Source organism: Acinonyx jubatus, chromosome C1 (assembly GCF_027475565.1).
Source record: "Acinonyx jubatus isolate Ajub_Pintada_27869175 chromosome C1, VMU_Ajub_asm_v1.0, whole genome shotgun sequence".
Taxonomy (NCBI): Eukaryota; Metazoa; Chordata; class Mammalia; order Carnivora; family Felidae; genus Acinonyx; species Acinonyx jubatus.
Genome location: NC_069381.1, coordinates 115,011,350 through 115,026,210, shown reverse-complemented (window position 1 = coordinate 115,026,210; position 14,861 = coordinate 115,011,350). Strand labels below are relative to the sequence as shown.

General features: G+C 38.6%; 1 protein-coding gene across 11 annotated transcripts in view; it reads right to left on the bottom strand.

The window, feature by feature from the left end:
• The window catches only part of CLASP1 (cytoplasmic linker associated protein 1), a 272,484-nt gene that overhangs the window by 79,554 nt on the left and 178,069 nt on the right, over positions 1-14,861 (bottom strand). For 6 of the 11 annotated variants that reach the window (XM_027056008.2, XM_053214882.1, XM_053214877.1 and 3 more), the window contains 2 exons: positions 8,493-8,597; positions 4,688-4,855 (listed from right to left, as the gene is read on the bottom strand). In XM_027056008.2, coding sequence (XP_026911809.2) covers positions 4,688-4,855; positions 8,493-8,597 — 273 coding nt within the window. Of the gene's footprint in view, positions 1-4,687; positions 4,856-6,189; positions 6,217-8,492; positions 8,598-14,861 lie in introns of all 11 variants that reach the window. The other 5 variants (XM_053214873.1, XM_053214874.1, XM_053214875.1 and 2 more) reach the window with 1 other exon arrangement.

The window sequence follows — 14,861 nt, the reverse complement described above, 5'->3', positions numbered from 1 at the left end:
AACGTCTTACAAACCAGAATCATTAAATTCCTTGACAAAGGAGAACACGGAAGTGAGAAACCAAATCAGCTCCCCACTGTGGTCTCTGTTCAGTGCTAGAGTTGAACCAGACCCTACGGTTATGTGACAGACGTCCCAACGCTTGGTCTGCACTGGCAAGCAAGGAAAAACTCAAGCGCAGGAGTGTAATCTGAGCAAATCCGTCAAGACGGGCCTCATGTGGGACTCGCCAGTGCTTCCTACATTCTCCTTCATTTTGCCACAGTGACGTGGAGGCACTCAAAGTAGCAGTGACTATTTGATCAACAGATTCTTCCTGATAATTCTAAACCAGCTCATGGCACATGGCCTGAATGTTAAAAGCCTCAAAAAACGAGGGAGCACCCACTGATACCAACACATGGGAAGTCGCCTAGAACCTATGAAGAAATGTTGCTTATCCCTAAGAGGATCAATACCACATCCAATTTGTGAAATGACCTCCCTGGTCCAGCCACTTTGCCTCTCCTGTCTCAGCCGCCCCCCCTAGGAATGGTGAAGAAAGAACCCAATCAATTAAATGAGAAGGGTACTGTGACATAAGGTACCTACATGAGCACCTCCGAGTTCCTTGCTGAAAGGCATCGAAAATCTTATCTTATTCCACCACCCACTCCAAAACAAATAATCAAAAACAATAAAAACAGTCCTGATGGTGTTTCACACATGCACACACTTAAGTTGAGCATTTTCTTATGGTTCTTGACTACTTGTTACTCTGCTTCCACTCCCTTCCTTCAATTAATGCACATGTTAGAACAATGGGAAATCCCTGCTATCTCCCAGGCTGAGCCTGCTCTGTGAAGGCAAAAAAGAGCATGAAAAGGGATAAGCAGACATGCTCAGAAACAAAAATCTGCATAATTCTTAACAAGGTTTACCCTCTTACTATTTCAGCCAGAGAAAGTTAAGTCACCCATTCGTGCTGACTGGCTTCTTCAACATAGGCTAGTAGTAACATATACAGAGAGAATTCTGTTTACAATTTTCTAAACATCTGCCCACAGTTGCCCCATGCGTCATTAACGAGTATCAGTGATGACAGCAATAGTTCAAATGCTGGGTAATTTAAAACACGAGAGGAGTCACGCCTACTTCTAATACCATTTCCAAAGACCACTCTACCCGGAGGATTTTAAGAAGTATATCCATAAATGATTTTTATAAAGCCAATTAACTAGGTGGTCAAAGCTAAAAAACAACATACCAAATTAACCTCATTAGGGAGTGCCAAAACTGTTCTCTGGGAGAATATGTGATGTGAAGGCATAACAGAAGAGGGAGAGATGATGAAGAGACGCTTGCTGTGTGACTTTCTGGAAGCAGTACTCTTAGGTGGTTCTGTGGTGCTGTGCTTACAGGAAAGGCCAGGAAGCCTTGAAAACCCATTTGATGGGCTTTCATTTCTTAAGAGACACTATACTTCTGTACAGTTTTCAGGGAATCCTGACTTCTGCCCTTTAAGGCAGAGATGAGTCCTACCAGAACTCCCATCAAAAGCAAAAGTCCAAGAGGAATAATGAGAACTACCCTGAAGTACGTCTATAGTCTGTTATTTTCATGTTTTGGTCTTGCACACAGGAGTCTAATTTAACAGGGGACACTGACACCTGTAAATTTTTGTTTTCAAAATATTTTTAACCAGAAAATCTGAAAACATTTTAAATGTATATCCACAGGATGTAAGCTACCAACAATCAAAAGTTTTTATTGCCTTCTCAAGACATGAGTGGAAGGAAACTAAGCTTCCAAAATATAATTGCTATAGATATTACCTATTTGTACGACTTTATTATTAAAAAAATTTTTTTAACGTTTATTTATTTTTGAGACAATGCGAGAGACAGAGTACAAGCAGCGGAGGGGCAAACAGAGGGACACACAGAATCTGAAGCAGGCTCCAGGCTCTGAGCTGTCAGCACAGAGCCCGACATGGGGCTCAAGCTCACGAACTGTGAGATCATGACCTGCGCCGAAGGCGGACGCTTAACCGACTGAGCCACTCAGGCACTCCATTGTACAACTTTATTATCCATCAAAAACGGAGTAAAACTCCAAAATGAAACAATTTATAATCTATTCTATTTGGCTGAACGGTTTGTGAAGGAATAAATTGCCAAGAAAAAAGAGAGCAGCAGGGTTTTATTCTGTTTCTTGGTTATATAACAGGAATTACATCCTGTTTTGCTTAAGAAACCTTACATGCTGAAGAAGAAGATATTTGGTGTCATTTTTACCACAGATGAAGCATAGCTGAACCAAACATAATTTGTAGATAATTTGTAGAATTAATTCTCAGTGCAAATTCCAAGCCTAGTTTAGCAATGATTAAAACTATTAGTTGGTTTGGGCACAAAAGGAAATACTCTTAAAAGATGCTTACCCTTTTTCTCTAAGTATTTCTATTTAAAGTTGCTATACAATGAACCAAATGTTTATAGACACATAGGCATACACCCACTACTGACTAAATGATCACAACAGTGGACAATCTACTGCTAAAGATACTAATATATGCGACACCGTATAAAATGGAATCTCTCAGCAGTACTATAGGAAGAAGAGGAAAGATTTACTCATTTATCTACCTTTGTATCTATGTATGTTCTCACCATGTACAGAAATTTAAATAAAATACCTTTTTAAGTCAGAATGACATATATGACCTCTAAACTTTACACATAACTACTCCCCCTTAATGGGCATCAAGGTGAGAACTTTCTTCAAAATATTGTTTCAAAAAAGAACTCTTCAGAAGAAAATAGGTTCCTATTCAGTTTTTACTAATGGATGATGTTTCACAGTACCTCTTGTAAATGCTTATTAAGTGTTGTCTTTTCAACTATCCATAACACAAAATTCATAGTTAAAACCATGAAATACCAGGTCCTAGAGTTATGTCAGACAACCTAGGGTGGCTTCTTTCCCAATTTCAGGAAGAAGGTAAAAATGGCACCTTTAATAATATGAAAAGTAAAATCCCGAAAAAGCAAAGAATTTTTAAAAGGATGAAACTACTCTGGATTGCCAAGAGACATTCTATACATTTAATTAACTACTGAAAAAGGACAGCCAAAACCTCACCACCAGGTATGAAATCAAATGCATTTTCCAAACAAAACTAGATCCAAACATACACGTTACAGCCTCAAATCTGAAATTCAGACATTCCAGTCATGATATTTTCTCTGGTTGTATCCATGTAACTTGTAATCACTGGATCCAAATAATCTGTCAGCTCAGGGACCATGCTATGTAACACCCAACAGAAAGCTGAGATCATGTACAATTAACAAAACCACTGCTTGAATACGTTTCAAATTTGCTTTGGAAATGTCAGTCAAACCAACTCCTACCCATTCCACTTCTTAAATATGTGGCCCTGCCTTCTTGTAGCTCAGGCGGCCTGTAAGGACTTTCATGAGCTGGACCCTCCCAGTCCACCTGCCCTCCTCTTGCACTCACCCTGACCAACTCCCTTTGCTGTAGCCAAATGAACGACCTGTGCCTCTCACAGCCCATTATGCTCCCTCCCATCTCACTGTTCCGGCACACGCTCCTGACTGCCCTAGAACACCCTTCTCCTCATCTCTGTCCCCCGCCTAATCTTACCTTACTCACCATCAAAATGACCTATTCTGGGAAGCCTCTCCTAGCAGGCAATCTGGGAGAAGTGGGGCAGACAAGGGCACTCCGTTTCTGTGGTCCCAGAGCAGGGCAGACAAGACACTCCGTTTCTGTGGCCCCAGAGCACTACGTCACAGTATCTACTGTACTGTCTCTCACGTTTCCACCCTTAGGACCACAAGTTCTTCGAAGTCAGAAGCTACATCTATTTTGTCTTCTGATCCTAAGGTGTAATAAAGTGCCTGGTGCATCACAGGAAACGTTCATGTGAAAGTTGCTGATGAGATAAATAAATGAGAACAAGAAGCCGACAGGACTTAAGAATACAGCAGTACTCTGATTTCACATTAATAGATTTTTATCCTTAGAAAGCAGGTAGAAATATAAGAAAGAGTATGAACATAAATTTCTCACAATATATTACAAAAGACTTCTTAGTACTAAATAGGTGGTGTATAATTTAGATTTGAATAGAGTAACAGGTCTCTAAGCTGCTGAGAGTAATTCACGTAATTCTACTCATTGTCACAGAGAAACTAAATACTGTAACACGAAAGTATCATATATTTGACTTTAATTTATTCCTAGGTTTCATGTTCGAACAATACTGTGTCAAAAGTAACTACTCATGTTCTTTTGACCATAAGTTCCACCAAACAGGTTAGAGAAGATCAAAATCAAAATAAATGTGGACCCTACAAATTGCTTTTGAAAACATACACAGATTAATGGAGACTTAGTGCTAACCCATGAAAAAAAGGATGAAAAGCAACAACGCTGCTGTGAAGAGAACAATCCTGCCCACTCCCCCAGTTCTAACATTCTGTGAGAGCTCTCAGGTACAAAAGCCCAGAGGGATGTAATTCTTTCCCGTCAATCTGAATGGTGAGGCCCATATATTTTTTTAGTTGTAACTCAAACCTGAACAGGCCATAATCTAACATTAGACAAAGCCATTAGATTATAATAAAAATTACCACCAAGTTAGGAATGGTATTTCAAGGTCTTTGAGGATCCTTACCTAATCCTATCCGGTTTGGACTGGTTTCTCGGCTACATCCCTGACTCCTGGGGATCTTGCTTCGCTTCTCTGAAGAGGGAGTCACAGGCGGGCCTCTTGAGGAACCCCCGGCAAGGCCACCATAACTACTTCCCAACAATTTTCCTGGGGAACTTGACCGGCTGCCAGCTAAAAATGAAACAAAACAAAACTGAAAAATGGATGTAAATCAGGGAATACAACTATAATATTACAATTTCAGAAGTCAGCTTACACATTAATTTGGATCAAATACTAAGAATTTCATATAAAAATGGCTTTCTTGTGGGTAGCAGTACTGATTTTTTTTTTTTTCTTTAAATACAGGAGCATAAAAGAGCTTCAAATAACATAAGAGAATGTATCCACAAAGAAGAATTACTGGCGGAGTTCTACGAAAATGACAGCAAGATTTCTGATTCAAAACAGTGGACTAAGTATAAACAGCTCCCCGTCCCACAGCAAATTTCTACAAACAATCACAAAGGTGTTTACTGTTTTGCTTTTTTATTCTGTAAGAGTTGATATGCTGAAAATTTTAAGTATAATTGCGAGAATTACAATAGAAACTTCCTAAACATTAATGGAAGAAAACAGACCCAAGAACACCCCACTAACTTAATAAATGGAAGAAAAGAGGGCATGAAGAAGAGGCAACTAAAAAAAAATAATAAATAAAAATCACAAATAAAATGGTAGGAATAAACTCAAGCATGTCAGTAATCATAATAAATGTGGCTGGACTAAATTAATCTCTTAAAATAACAGCGATTCTTGGATTGGTTTAAAAAATAAAATGAAATTCAACTACATACTGTTAGTAAGAAAGAAACAACATACCTAACACAAAACAACAAAACAGAGTAAGACAGCATTAAAAAAGGACAAAGGATATTTCATATTGATAAAAGAATAACTGTCCATAAAGATATAATTGTCATAAACCCTTATGTTCCAAATAACATAGCTTTGAAATATAAAACATAAAACTGATAAAAATATAGGGAGAAATTAAGAAGACCATGATTATTAATGTACCTCTAAGAAAGATACTAACTACTGAACCTAGTAACTAATAAAAACCTTTAAAGGAACACAACCTGGAAATTAAACACACACACACTCCATCATTCAAATGAATCACCAAGGTGACGAATCATAAAATTAGGACTTTATAATGACTTAGCTACAATTTAAAGTGAAATTCATTATAGAAATCACCAGTACGCATCACCACGAAGAACCTGTCTTAGGACTTAATAATCTTGCCCATAAACTTTGAGCACACAAATGAATTATTAAACTGTGTAAAAAGAGAAAAATCCATTTTAAACACTAGAATTTGAACATAACAGAAAAAAAATGCCGAAAGATTAAGCTCATAATAGGGAGAGAAATTAACATTGTGCAAGGAACATGGGGTGAGGGAAAACACAAAAAAAAAAAAAAAAAAAAAAAAAAAAGCAAGAAGAGAAACGGCTTACCACCAGCAGGATTAGCAGATCTGGATCCTTGATTATGAGAGCAGACCAAAGGACAGGCAAAAAGTGGATTAAAAGACAATAGCACAATACAGAAGGTCAGCATGCAACACAACACAAATGTCTTTGTTCACAAACACATTAACAAATTAGCTATTTCTTCTAGGTCTCTTTCCTTTTTGCTCACTTTTGTACTTATGTTGATTTTACTCATATCATACTCTATTGGCACTGACTTCAGGTCTGTCCATGTAACATTTAGGAACCTCCATGTGTCAGGTGCAGGAGATGCAGAGAAGACAAGTGTCTTGCCCTCCAGAAGCACATCTATACTCTCTAGTTCTGAGCAACCGAGAGAAGTGACCGCATCCTACTCGTTTATGTGTTACTGCCGCCTTAAGTGGTGCTGCTTACTACCTAGGAAGTGCTCAATAAACTTCAATGAATTCAAAGAAACTGCTATTAACTAGTTTCACCTGAATGTCCTATGCCAAATCCTCAAATATTAAAACATTAATTTTCACATATTTAAGTCCTCAAATATTTAAAATATGCTTGTTAACTCTTAAGGGCCCTAAATCTAATGTTAACGAAATCTACTTACTACTCTACTGGCACTATGAATGCTAAGTATACCTACATTTGTAAAACATATAAATATGCTCATATTTACTTCCTATTAAAATAACTGTTCAAAAAATAATTTATATGACTAAGCTTGAGGTCCAGCCTTGATCATTTGCTGGTGTTGTCTCCCTTCCTAGGAGGGGAATTTGGTGAGTACAATGAAACTGAAGACTTTTAAAGTGGAGCTCCAAGACAGAGTGCAGTATTTCTATAAGACTGAGGAACGGAAGCTCTAATCATCGAGACTATAGAAAATTCCTCTGCAAGAACGTCATCTTCACCACCTGCTAAGCAGAGGAGCCAGGCTAGGGGGCAGGAATCCCTGCAGAGGCCAATGGCAATAAATAGCAGACACCGAGAACTGTAAAGTACTATCCAACCTCACTCCAAGAAAGGAAACAACACTTCACAGCTAAAGAACATTTTTTATTAAATTCAATCTTAACATACTATCTCAATATGGAGTCTTGAGTATCTTTTGTCAAGAAAAATTTCTCTGCAAGAAGACCTGACTCATGACCAGAGTATCAGATCCATCTGTGACTCCAGGCATCGCTAGGGTTCAAGAGAATAACCAGAGCCTGGATATTGTTCCCAAGGTAGAAGCTGCTGGGCCACAGCTGTACAATCCGTGTCGTGTTGTACGTTGTGATACGCTAGACGCGTGGGCTTCTGCTTCAGACAATCCTGGCAGGAATGTATGACTGACATTCTACTTTTCTTTTCAGAAAGGAGATACGCTTGTTTAACACGAGGCCTGGAGTTACCAGAGGGACATGGGAGTATTCACAAGGAGCTGAGAAAGGCATTCTAAATACTAAGGAGAACCTAAGGTTTGGCCACAGATGGAATATTCTTGACACAAACCAGACAGCTCCTCGGGCCATGAAGGAAGCAGACACACATCTACTAGACAGTGCTGTGCTGAGGGCCTGTGTGCAGCTCCCGGGGAAGGAGAGCCTTTCTCGGCCACACTAATCCTGCCCAGGAGAACTCGGACCCCCAGCACTACTCTACACACGCACAGAGGGAGTGGGAGACTCAAAAGCCAAGTGTGGCTGGGGAGTGAGACACCAGGATGGTTCCCAAGAGCGATCTGAATACATTCCTTCCATCTACGGCTGCTTTCGTGGCTGATGCTAGCAAGCCAAGTGACTCGACACGTACAGACACGCAGTAACGGAAGCGAGGGTAGTTGGGCAAAGCGGGGCCTACGCTGGCAGGAAGAGAGGAGCAGGCTGCAAATGTTAGAACAGAGGGTTAAAGGGGACAGCTGTTAATGGATTTGCTTATTACCACTCGAAAGAGAACTCCACATTAAAATAATCCCCAGGTATTGCTCTTAAATTATATCAGAGGGAGTCCTTATCGACAGTAAAATGGGTCATAGCCCAGATTTATCTCAATTTGAGATGCTTGAGGAAAGGCAGAGAAACCACATTTTAATCATTAATGCTTAATAATACAAAATTTAAATCACCTGGCAAGGAGACAAAAGTACACTTGAATGCTCCATTTTGTGAGCTTACTCAACGAACATCAAGACTACTCACGGTATCTTACAGCCACACAGATGTGGTTTTCTCCTGAAGTACTGAAAATATCATAAATCTTTCAACTGTAGAGTGAGCTGATTGAACAAAACTGACACAACAGAGAGTATAAAATATACTTCTTACGCTGGGACTGTGAAACCACTTTGGCGCGACTGCGGCCTCGATTATCAGGTGTGGTGGCGACACTGGTGGCACTCCCGGAGCTCTGCCGTCTCGTGCGGATCCGACCTGGAGGATGTGCAGCAAAAACGGCGTTTCCATAATGTTTTCAATCAGTGTGACCTACTCAAGAACGCAACCCACACCACGAACAAGAGGCACCGACGGGGCCACCTACAGGGGGCGCGGGTCTTCCTCACGAGCAGTCCTCACCCATTGCCCTGTGTGCACGCCCGTGTATTTGACCGGCACCCAGAAGTTCTACAGATATGTTAGTTACTCCTGAGAGTAAGTCATGAACCCGGAAGGTGCTTCTGTTTTTGTTATTCTAGCATATTATATTTTCAGATGAGGAGATGACAGCTATTTGAGGATTTTCCCCCCAATTTTTTACACATGACATTTTCTAGTTTATCATCTACAAACCTGTCAAATTTCCAAAAGCAGAAAATATGAGCAGTCATCTTAAGAAAAATACTACAGAAAAAAGAATAAATGCAAACACACACACACGCCAAAAAAACCCTTAAAACTCAGCAAGCAACAAAAGCTACAGTACCCTGGAGAATAAATAGGTTTTGACAGGTAGCAATAAACTTCTATTTTAAAGCATGTATGCCAACAAGTTTCTAGGCTGCAAAAGATGAAGAAGGCAGAATCAATATTAGGAGTACCTAGAGAAACAACCACCTAAAAATAACGCAATGTCATAGGCAGGTATGAAAAAAATTTGCTATTGTAAGTAAAGCAATCTGTTAACTCCCACTATTAAACCATGAAACCATAAAAACAAAAATGAATTCAGAAATGCAAAATCATTGATGATCAGACTAGTATGATTAGAGATTAAACTTTTTGAAATTCAGGGTTTCTTTGGTTTCAGAGGAGGCAGAAAATGTCTCTCCTGCCGTAATTCAATCAGAACAGCAGTCTGACTATTAAAATATGGAGAACAGAGGGTTGCTGGAGGGACTGTGGGAGAGAGTGTGGGCTACATGGGTAAGGGGCATTAAGAAGGAAACTACTCCTGAAATCATCGTTGCACTATATGCTTGTATGTAAATTTAAAAAAATTAAATAAAATAAACATAAATAAAAAAAAGAACAGCAGTCTGATACGGAAAACACAAGCCATGGAACTCACGTTGGCATCTTACATTGTTCAAAACCACTTATACCTCATCGGAGAAAGCTTGCAGAACAGTAATCCAGAAAAACAAACCCTAAGGCTTGGACAAGGTTCAAGAAGGGAGGGGAGGAGCAATAAAAGTACTAACTTAAGAAAAAAAAATTGAAACTAGAAGGAATCCATGGCTTTTAACGGCAGTTTAAGTAAAAACACACAAATTCTAGAAACTGTACTGACAGCTATTATATGGTATTATATTAAGAGCTGTATGTACGTGAACCCGGAATCCTCATAAGAACATATAATTATTCCCATTTTACAGATGAGGAAACTGAGAAATGGGGATTAATTAATTTGTCTAAGGTCACACCACTAGTTTAGCTACCTGTGCCTGCCTGGCCAACTGGCTGGCCAACCTCAGTGAGGAAGTAACCACACTGAATCAAGGTGGTCACCAAGGCAAAGTCAATATGAAAACCAACTGAATCTCACTTCCTATTTCAAATTTACTACAAAATATTTAGGTCACAAAAACATATTTTAAGTGAACATCCATACCCATTCAGCTTAAAACATATAAATCTTTGCTAGTGTCTCTGTACCCCCTACCTTCTTCCAACATTTGGTAACCTGATCCTAAACCTAGCATTCATCATCCTCTAGCATTTCTTTAAACTTTTAATACATTTAGTTGCATAACCAAGCAACAGATGGCATCATTTTATACATTAAAATGCTTTTAATTATATCATAAGGTATGTATGTTTCTAAAACTTACTGTTTCGCTTAACATTTTATTTGTGAGGTCACTTATGGAATTGATTCTTCTGTAGGAGGTACAGGAAAGATCCACTTTATTTTTTCCATATTACTAACCAGTGTCCAAATGAACTTTCTTACCCCCTTTCTTACTGACCTACAAAGCTGTCTTTGTCATTTACCAAGTACTTAAAATACATGTGTGGACTTGTTTCTCAATTCTCTAGTCTGTCCCGTTGATGTGCGTGTCTACACCAGTAAACATCACAATGTTAGTATTAGCTTTAAAAAAAAAAAAAAAATCTTGCTAATTGGCAGAGAAAATCAACCCACTTTTTCCTAAGGCCCTTTGCTCTCTTCCAAGTGCTTATAAAGATACAGGTTAAAATGGTCTCTGTTGATATCTTAACTGGCATTATGTGGAATGCAAGGTTAATTTGGGGAGGAAAGGAGACAGCTTTATGATATTGATGTTTCTATGTTTTTTTTTTCCTTTACTTATTTCACTTTAAAGTCTTACTCAATTTTTACAGACTTATTCAAAGGTGCCTTATTTTGATGACACATAAATATGTTATTAAATTATATTTTCTAACTTCTTGACAAATATGAATTAATCTTTGTATTTTGATCTTAATTCTGGGAACCCTGCTAAACTTGTGTTAATTCTACTAGCTTGTACATAATCATTTGGGGTTATCTAAATAGAACACCATCTACAAATAAGACTTCAGTTTTTTCCCCTTAAAACTCTACCCCTTCATTTCTCTGCCTTTATCCTGCTGTCTTAGGACATGTAGTCCACGCCCACATGGGTAAGATTTGTTCCTTTAAGCCACATTAAAAAAAAAAAAATCTGGAATTTCACAAAAAGTATGGTATTTCAACATGCTAAGAAAACTCCTTTTGGGGCGCCTGGGTGGCGCAGTCGGTTAAGCGTCCGACTTCAGCCAGGTCACGATCTCGCGGTCCGTGAGTTCGAGCCCTGCGTCAGGCTCTGGGCTGATGGCTCAGAGCCTGGAGCCTGTTTCCGAGTCTGTGTCTCCCTCTCTCTCTGCCCCTCCCCCGTTCATGCTCTGTCTCTCTCTATCCCAAAAATAAGTAAATGTTGAAAAAAAAAATTAAAAAAAAAGAAAACTCCTTTCTATTCCTAATTGCTAAGAATTTGCCAAAATGGTTTTTTTTTTTTTTGATGCTTTCCCTGCATCTTCTGAGATAAAAGGATTCTCCTAAATGTGCTGAGCTCCATCAGCAAGTTTCTAAGCTCTGAAACCTGAGCTAAACCCCCACACTCACGATGTACACACTCACATACACAAGATGTCTTGACTGTACCTTCTCTGGTTTATTACTAAAGGCTGCATTAAATGAGTGAAGAAGTATTCCCACTTTTTCTTCTCAGAATTTATGGAAGACTGTGATTCTCCAATGCCTCATACAATTTGCATTTCTTTATCCTGTCAAGTGAATGTTTAATTCCTATTTCATTAACTTGTACTCTTATCTTTATTATTTCCTTCCTACTCTCCTTTGGGTTTATTCTGTTCTTTTTCTAACAAATTGGAAAGAAACTCCTAAATCACTCTCTTCGAATGTAACCTTAAGGCTATGAATATTCCTCCAAGTACTGCTTTTGCTTCATTCCGTAAGGACTGATATAGTTCAACATAATATGTTGCTTTAAAAAAACACATTACTAGATCTTATTTGCTAATGTTTTGCTTTGGAAAAATAAGTTGGATCCATATTTCACATTCACTCTTTACACTAAGAAAAACAGCAAATGAACCTAAGATTAGAATGTAAAACATGAAACCATAGAAGTTCTAAAAGAAAACATGGGAGAAATCCTTTGTAATTTGCAGTGGAAAAGTCCATTCTAGCTATGAAAGCCATTAGAATCAAAGATAGGTAAATCTGACTACTTATTTTGTAAAACCTCAACATGACAAGAAGAAAATGATGAGCAAGTTAAATTGGGAAAAATTATTTGCAATTCATATTACAAAGGGTTAATTTCTTTAACATATAAAAAGTTGTAAGAAGTCCACCAACCAGTAGTGTGCTGGTAAATGTGTAACAATTGGCTGTGGGAGAGGATTCCTCACTGATTTGTGTTTTCCAATTTCCCTGGTGTCAATATTCCCAGGCCAAGTTCAGGCTACTGACATGAAATCAACCAGATTACAAAATGCCTGAAAATTTAACAATTAGCTGTCATGAACTAGTTCAAGACAGCTCCAGCACACCACTGGCACAACCCAATATAGAATGGACAAAGTCTAGGAACAGACAGTTAACAGGCAATAGAAATGGCTCTTAAGTGTATGAAATATTGTTCAGGCTCACTCGTAAGAAAACAAAATTAAAATGACACTGAGAATGCCATTTATCACCTATCAGACTGGCAAAAATCTAAGAATATGCCAATATTCTGGTGTGTAAAAATAGAGGCACTCTCCTTCATTGAGGAGTGGAAATTAATGTGGCCCCTACAGAAAACTACTTGGCAATATCTATCACAATTACAAATGCATGTGCTTCCTAATCCAGTAATTCCACTTTTGGCAAATAATCCTATCAAATATGCTTGCAAACATGCAAACGGATGTATATAAAAGTTTATTCATGGCAATGTTACTTGCAATAGCAGAAGTCTGGAGGTAACTCCAATGTCGGTCAATAGGGAACTGGCTGGTTAAGGTAATAGCAGAATGCAGTACAGTGGTAATCAAGAATGACGAGGTCCTCTCTAATACGGAAAGGCCTCTCTAATATGAAGATACATAAGTGAAAATGCAGAATAGTAAATATGCTACCTTTCTTGTTTTAAAAGGAGAAAATACGGTTTTTGTATTGCTTCTATATGCAAAGAAACTCAACAAAAATGAAACAAGTTGTAAGACTAGGGTTGAAGGGAAAGACATGATAACTAGGCAAATGAAAGGATGGGAGGGAGACTTTTAACTGTTTACCTCTTCCTATTTTCTGAGTTTTGAACCACATAAATGTATTACCTATTAGAAATTTATATTTTTACATATCGCTCACTCCAAAGGAGAATTTGCAAATGTTTTCTTTATATATTTGTAGGCTATTTTTACTAGGCCCATAAAAACAGGATAATTACATCTTTGCCACTTACTCATTTTTTATTACATAGCAATCCACCTTTGTAAAGGTTTTGCTTTATTTTCTGTTTGTTATTAATAGATCTTCAACAGCTTTCTTTTACGTATTTCTTACTCTTGTCTTTTACTCTATCTGCAGCCTTGTATTTTAGATTTGTCCCTTTAATTATCACATAGCTGGATCTTTAAAAACAATCAAGTTGGGACACCTGGGTGGCTCAGTCGGTTAAGCATCTGACTTCAGCTCATGTCATGATCTTGTGGTCCGTGAGTTCGAGCCCCGCGTCGGGCTCTGTGCTGACAGCTCAGAGCCTGGAGCCTGCTTCGGATTCTGTGTCTCCCTCTCTGTCTGCCCCTCCCCTGATCATGCTCTGTCTCTCTCTCTCTTAAAAATAAATAAACATTAAAAAAAATTTTTTTCAAGTGAATAAAATAAAAAAAATCCAGCCTGGGGTGCCTGGGTGGCTCAGTCAGTTAAGCGGCTGACTTTGGTTCAGGTCATGATCTCACAGTTTGTGCGTTTGAGCCCTGCATCAGGCTCTCTGCTGTCAGGGCTGAGCCCACTTCAGATCCTGTCCCCGTTTCTCTCTGCCCCTCCCCTGTCTGCACACACACTCTCTCTCAAAAATAAACATTTAAAACAACAACAACAACAACAACTGAGTCTAACAAACCTTCTATTTTAACTGGAAAGTTTAGCTGATCTGAGCTTATTTTTACTATTTTATATGCATGGTTACTTGTTTTGATTTTTCATTTTCCTTTAAGTCTGTTGTTTCCTTCTTTTGCCTTAATTAAAAAAAATTTTTTTTATGTTTATTTAGTTCTGAGAGAGACAGAGTATGAGCTGGGGGAGGGACAGAGAGAGAGGGAGACACAGAATCTGAAACAGGCTCAGCTCAGAGCCTGACACAGGGCTCAAACTCACAAGCTGTGAGATCACAACCTAGGCTGAAGTCAGACGCTCAACCGACTGAGTCACCCAGGCTCCCTATCTTTTGTCTTAATTTTTTAAGTATATGATTTACTATCTCCTAAGATAATGGTCTCATAGATTAAAATAACATTACTAGAAACACAACTTCAATTAAATCATACTTTTGGGGAGATGGGAGTTTTAAAAGCCGTCCCTTTCCAAATTAAACTTTTTACTTTGAGGCAATTGTAGCCTCACATGCAGCTATTAAATGGAATACAAAAAGAGCCCGTGTGCTCTTGGCCCAGTTTCCCGCCACGGTAGCATCTTGCAAAACTGCGGGGGACAATCAGAAGCAGGACGTGGACGGTGGCATGCTCCATCCATCTCATTCAGAT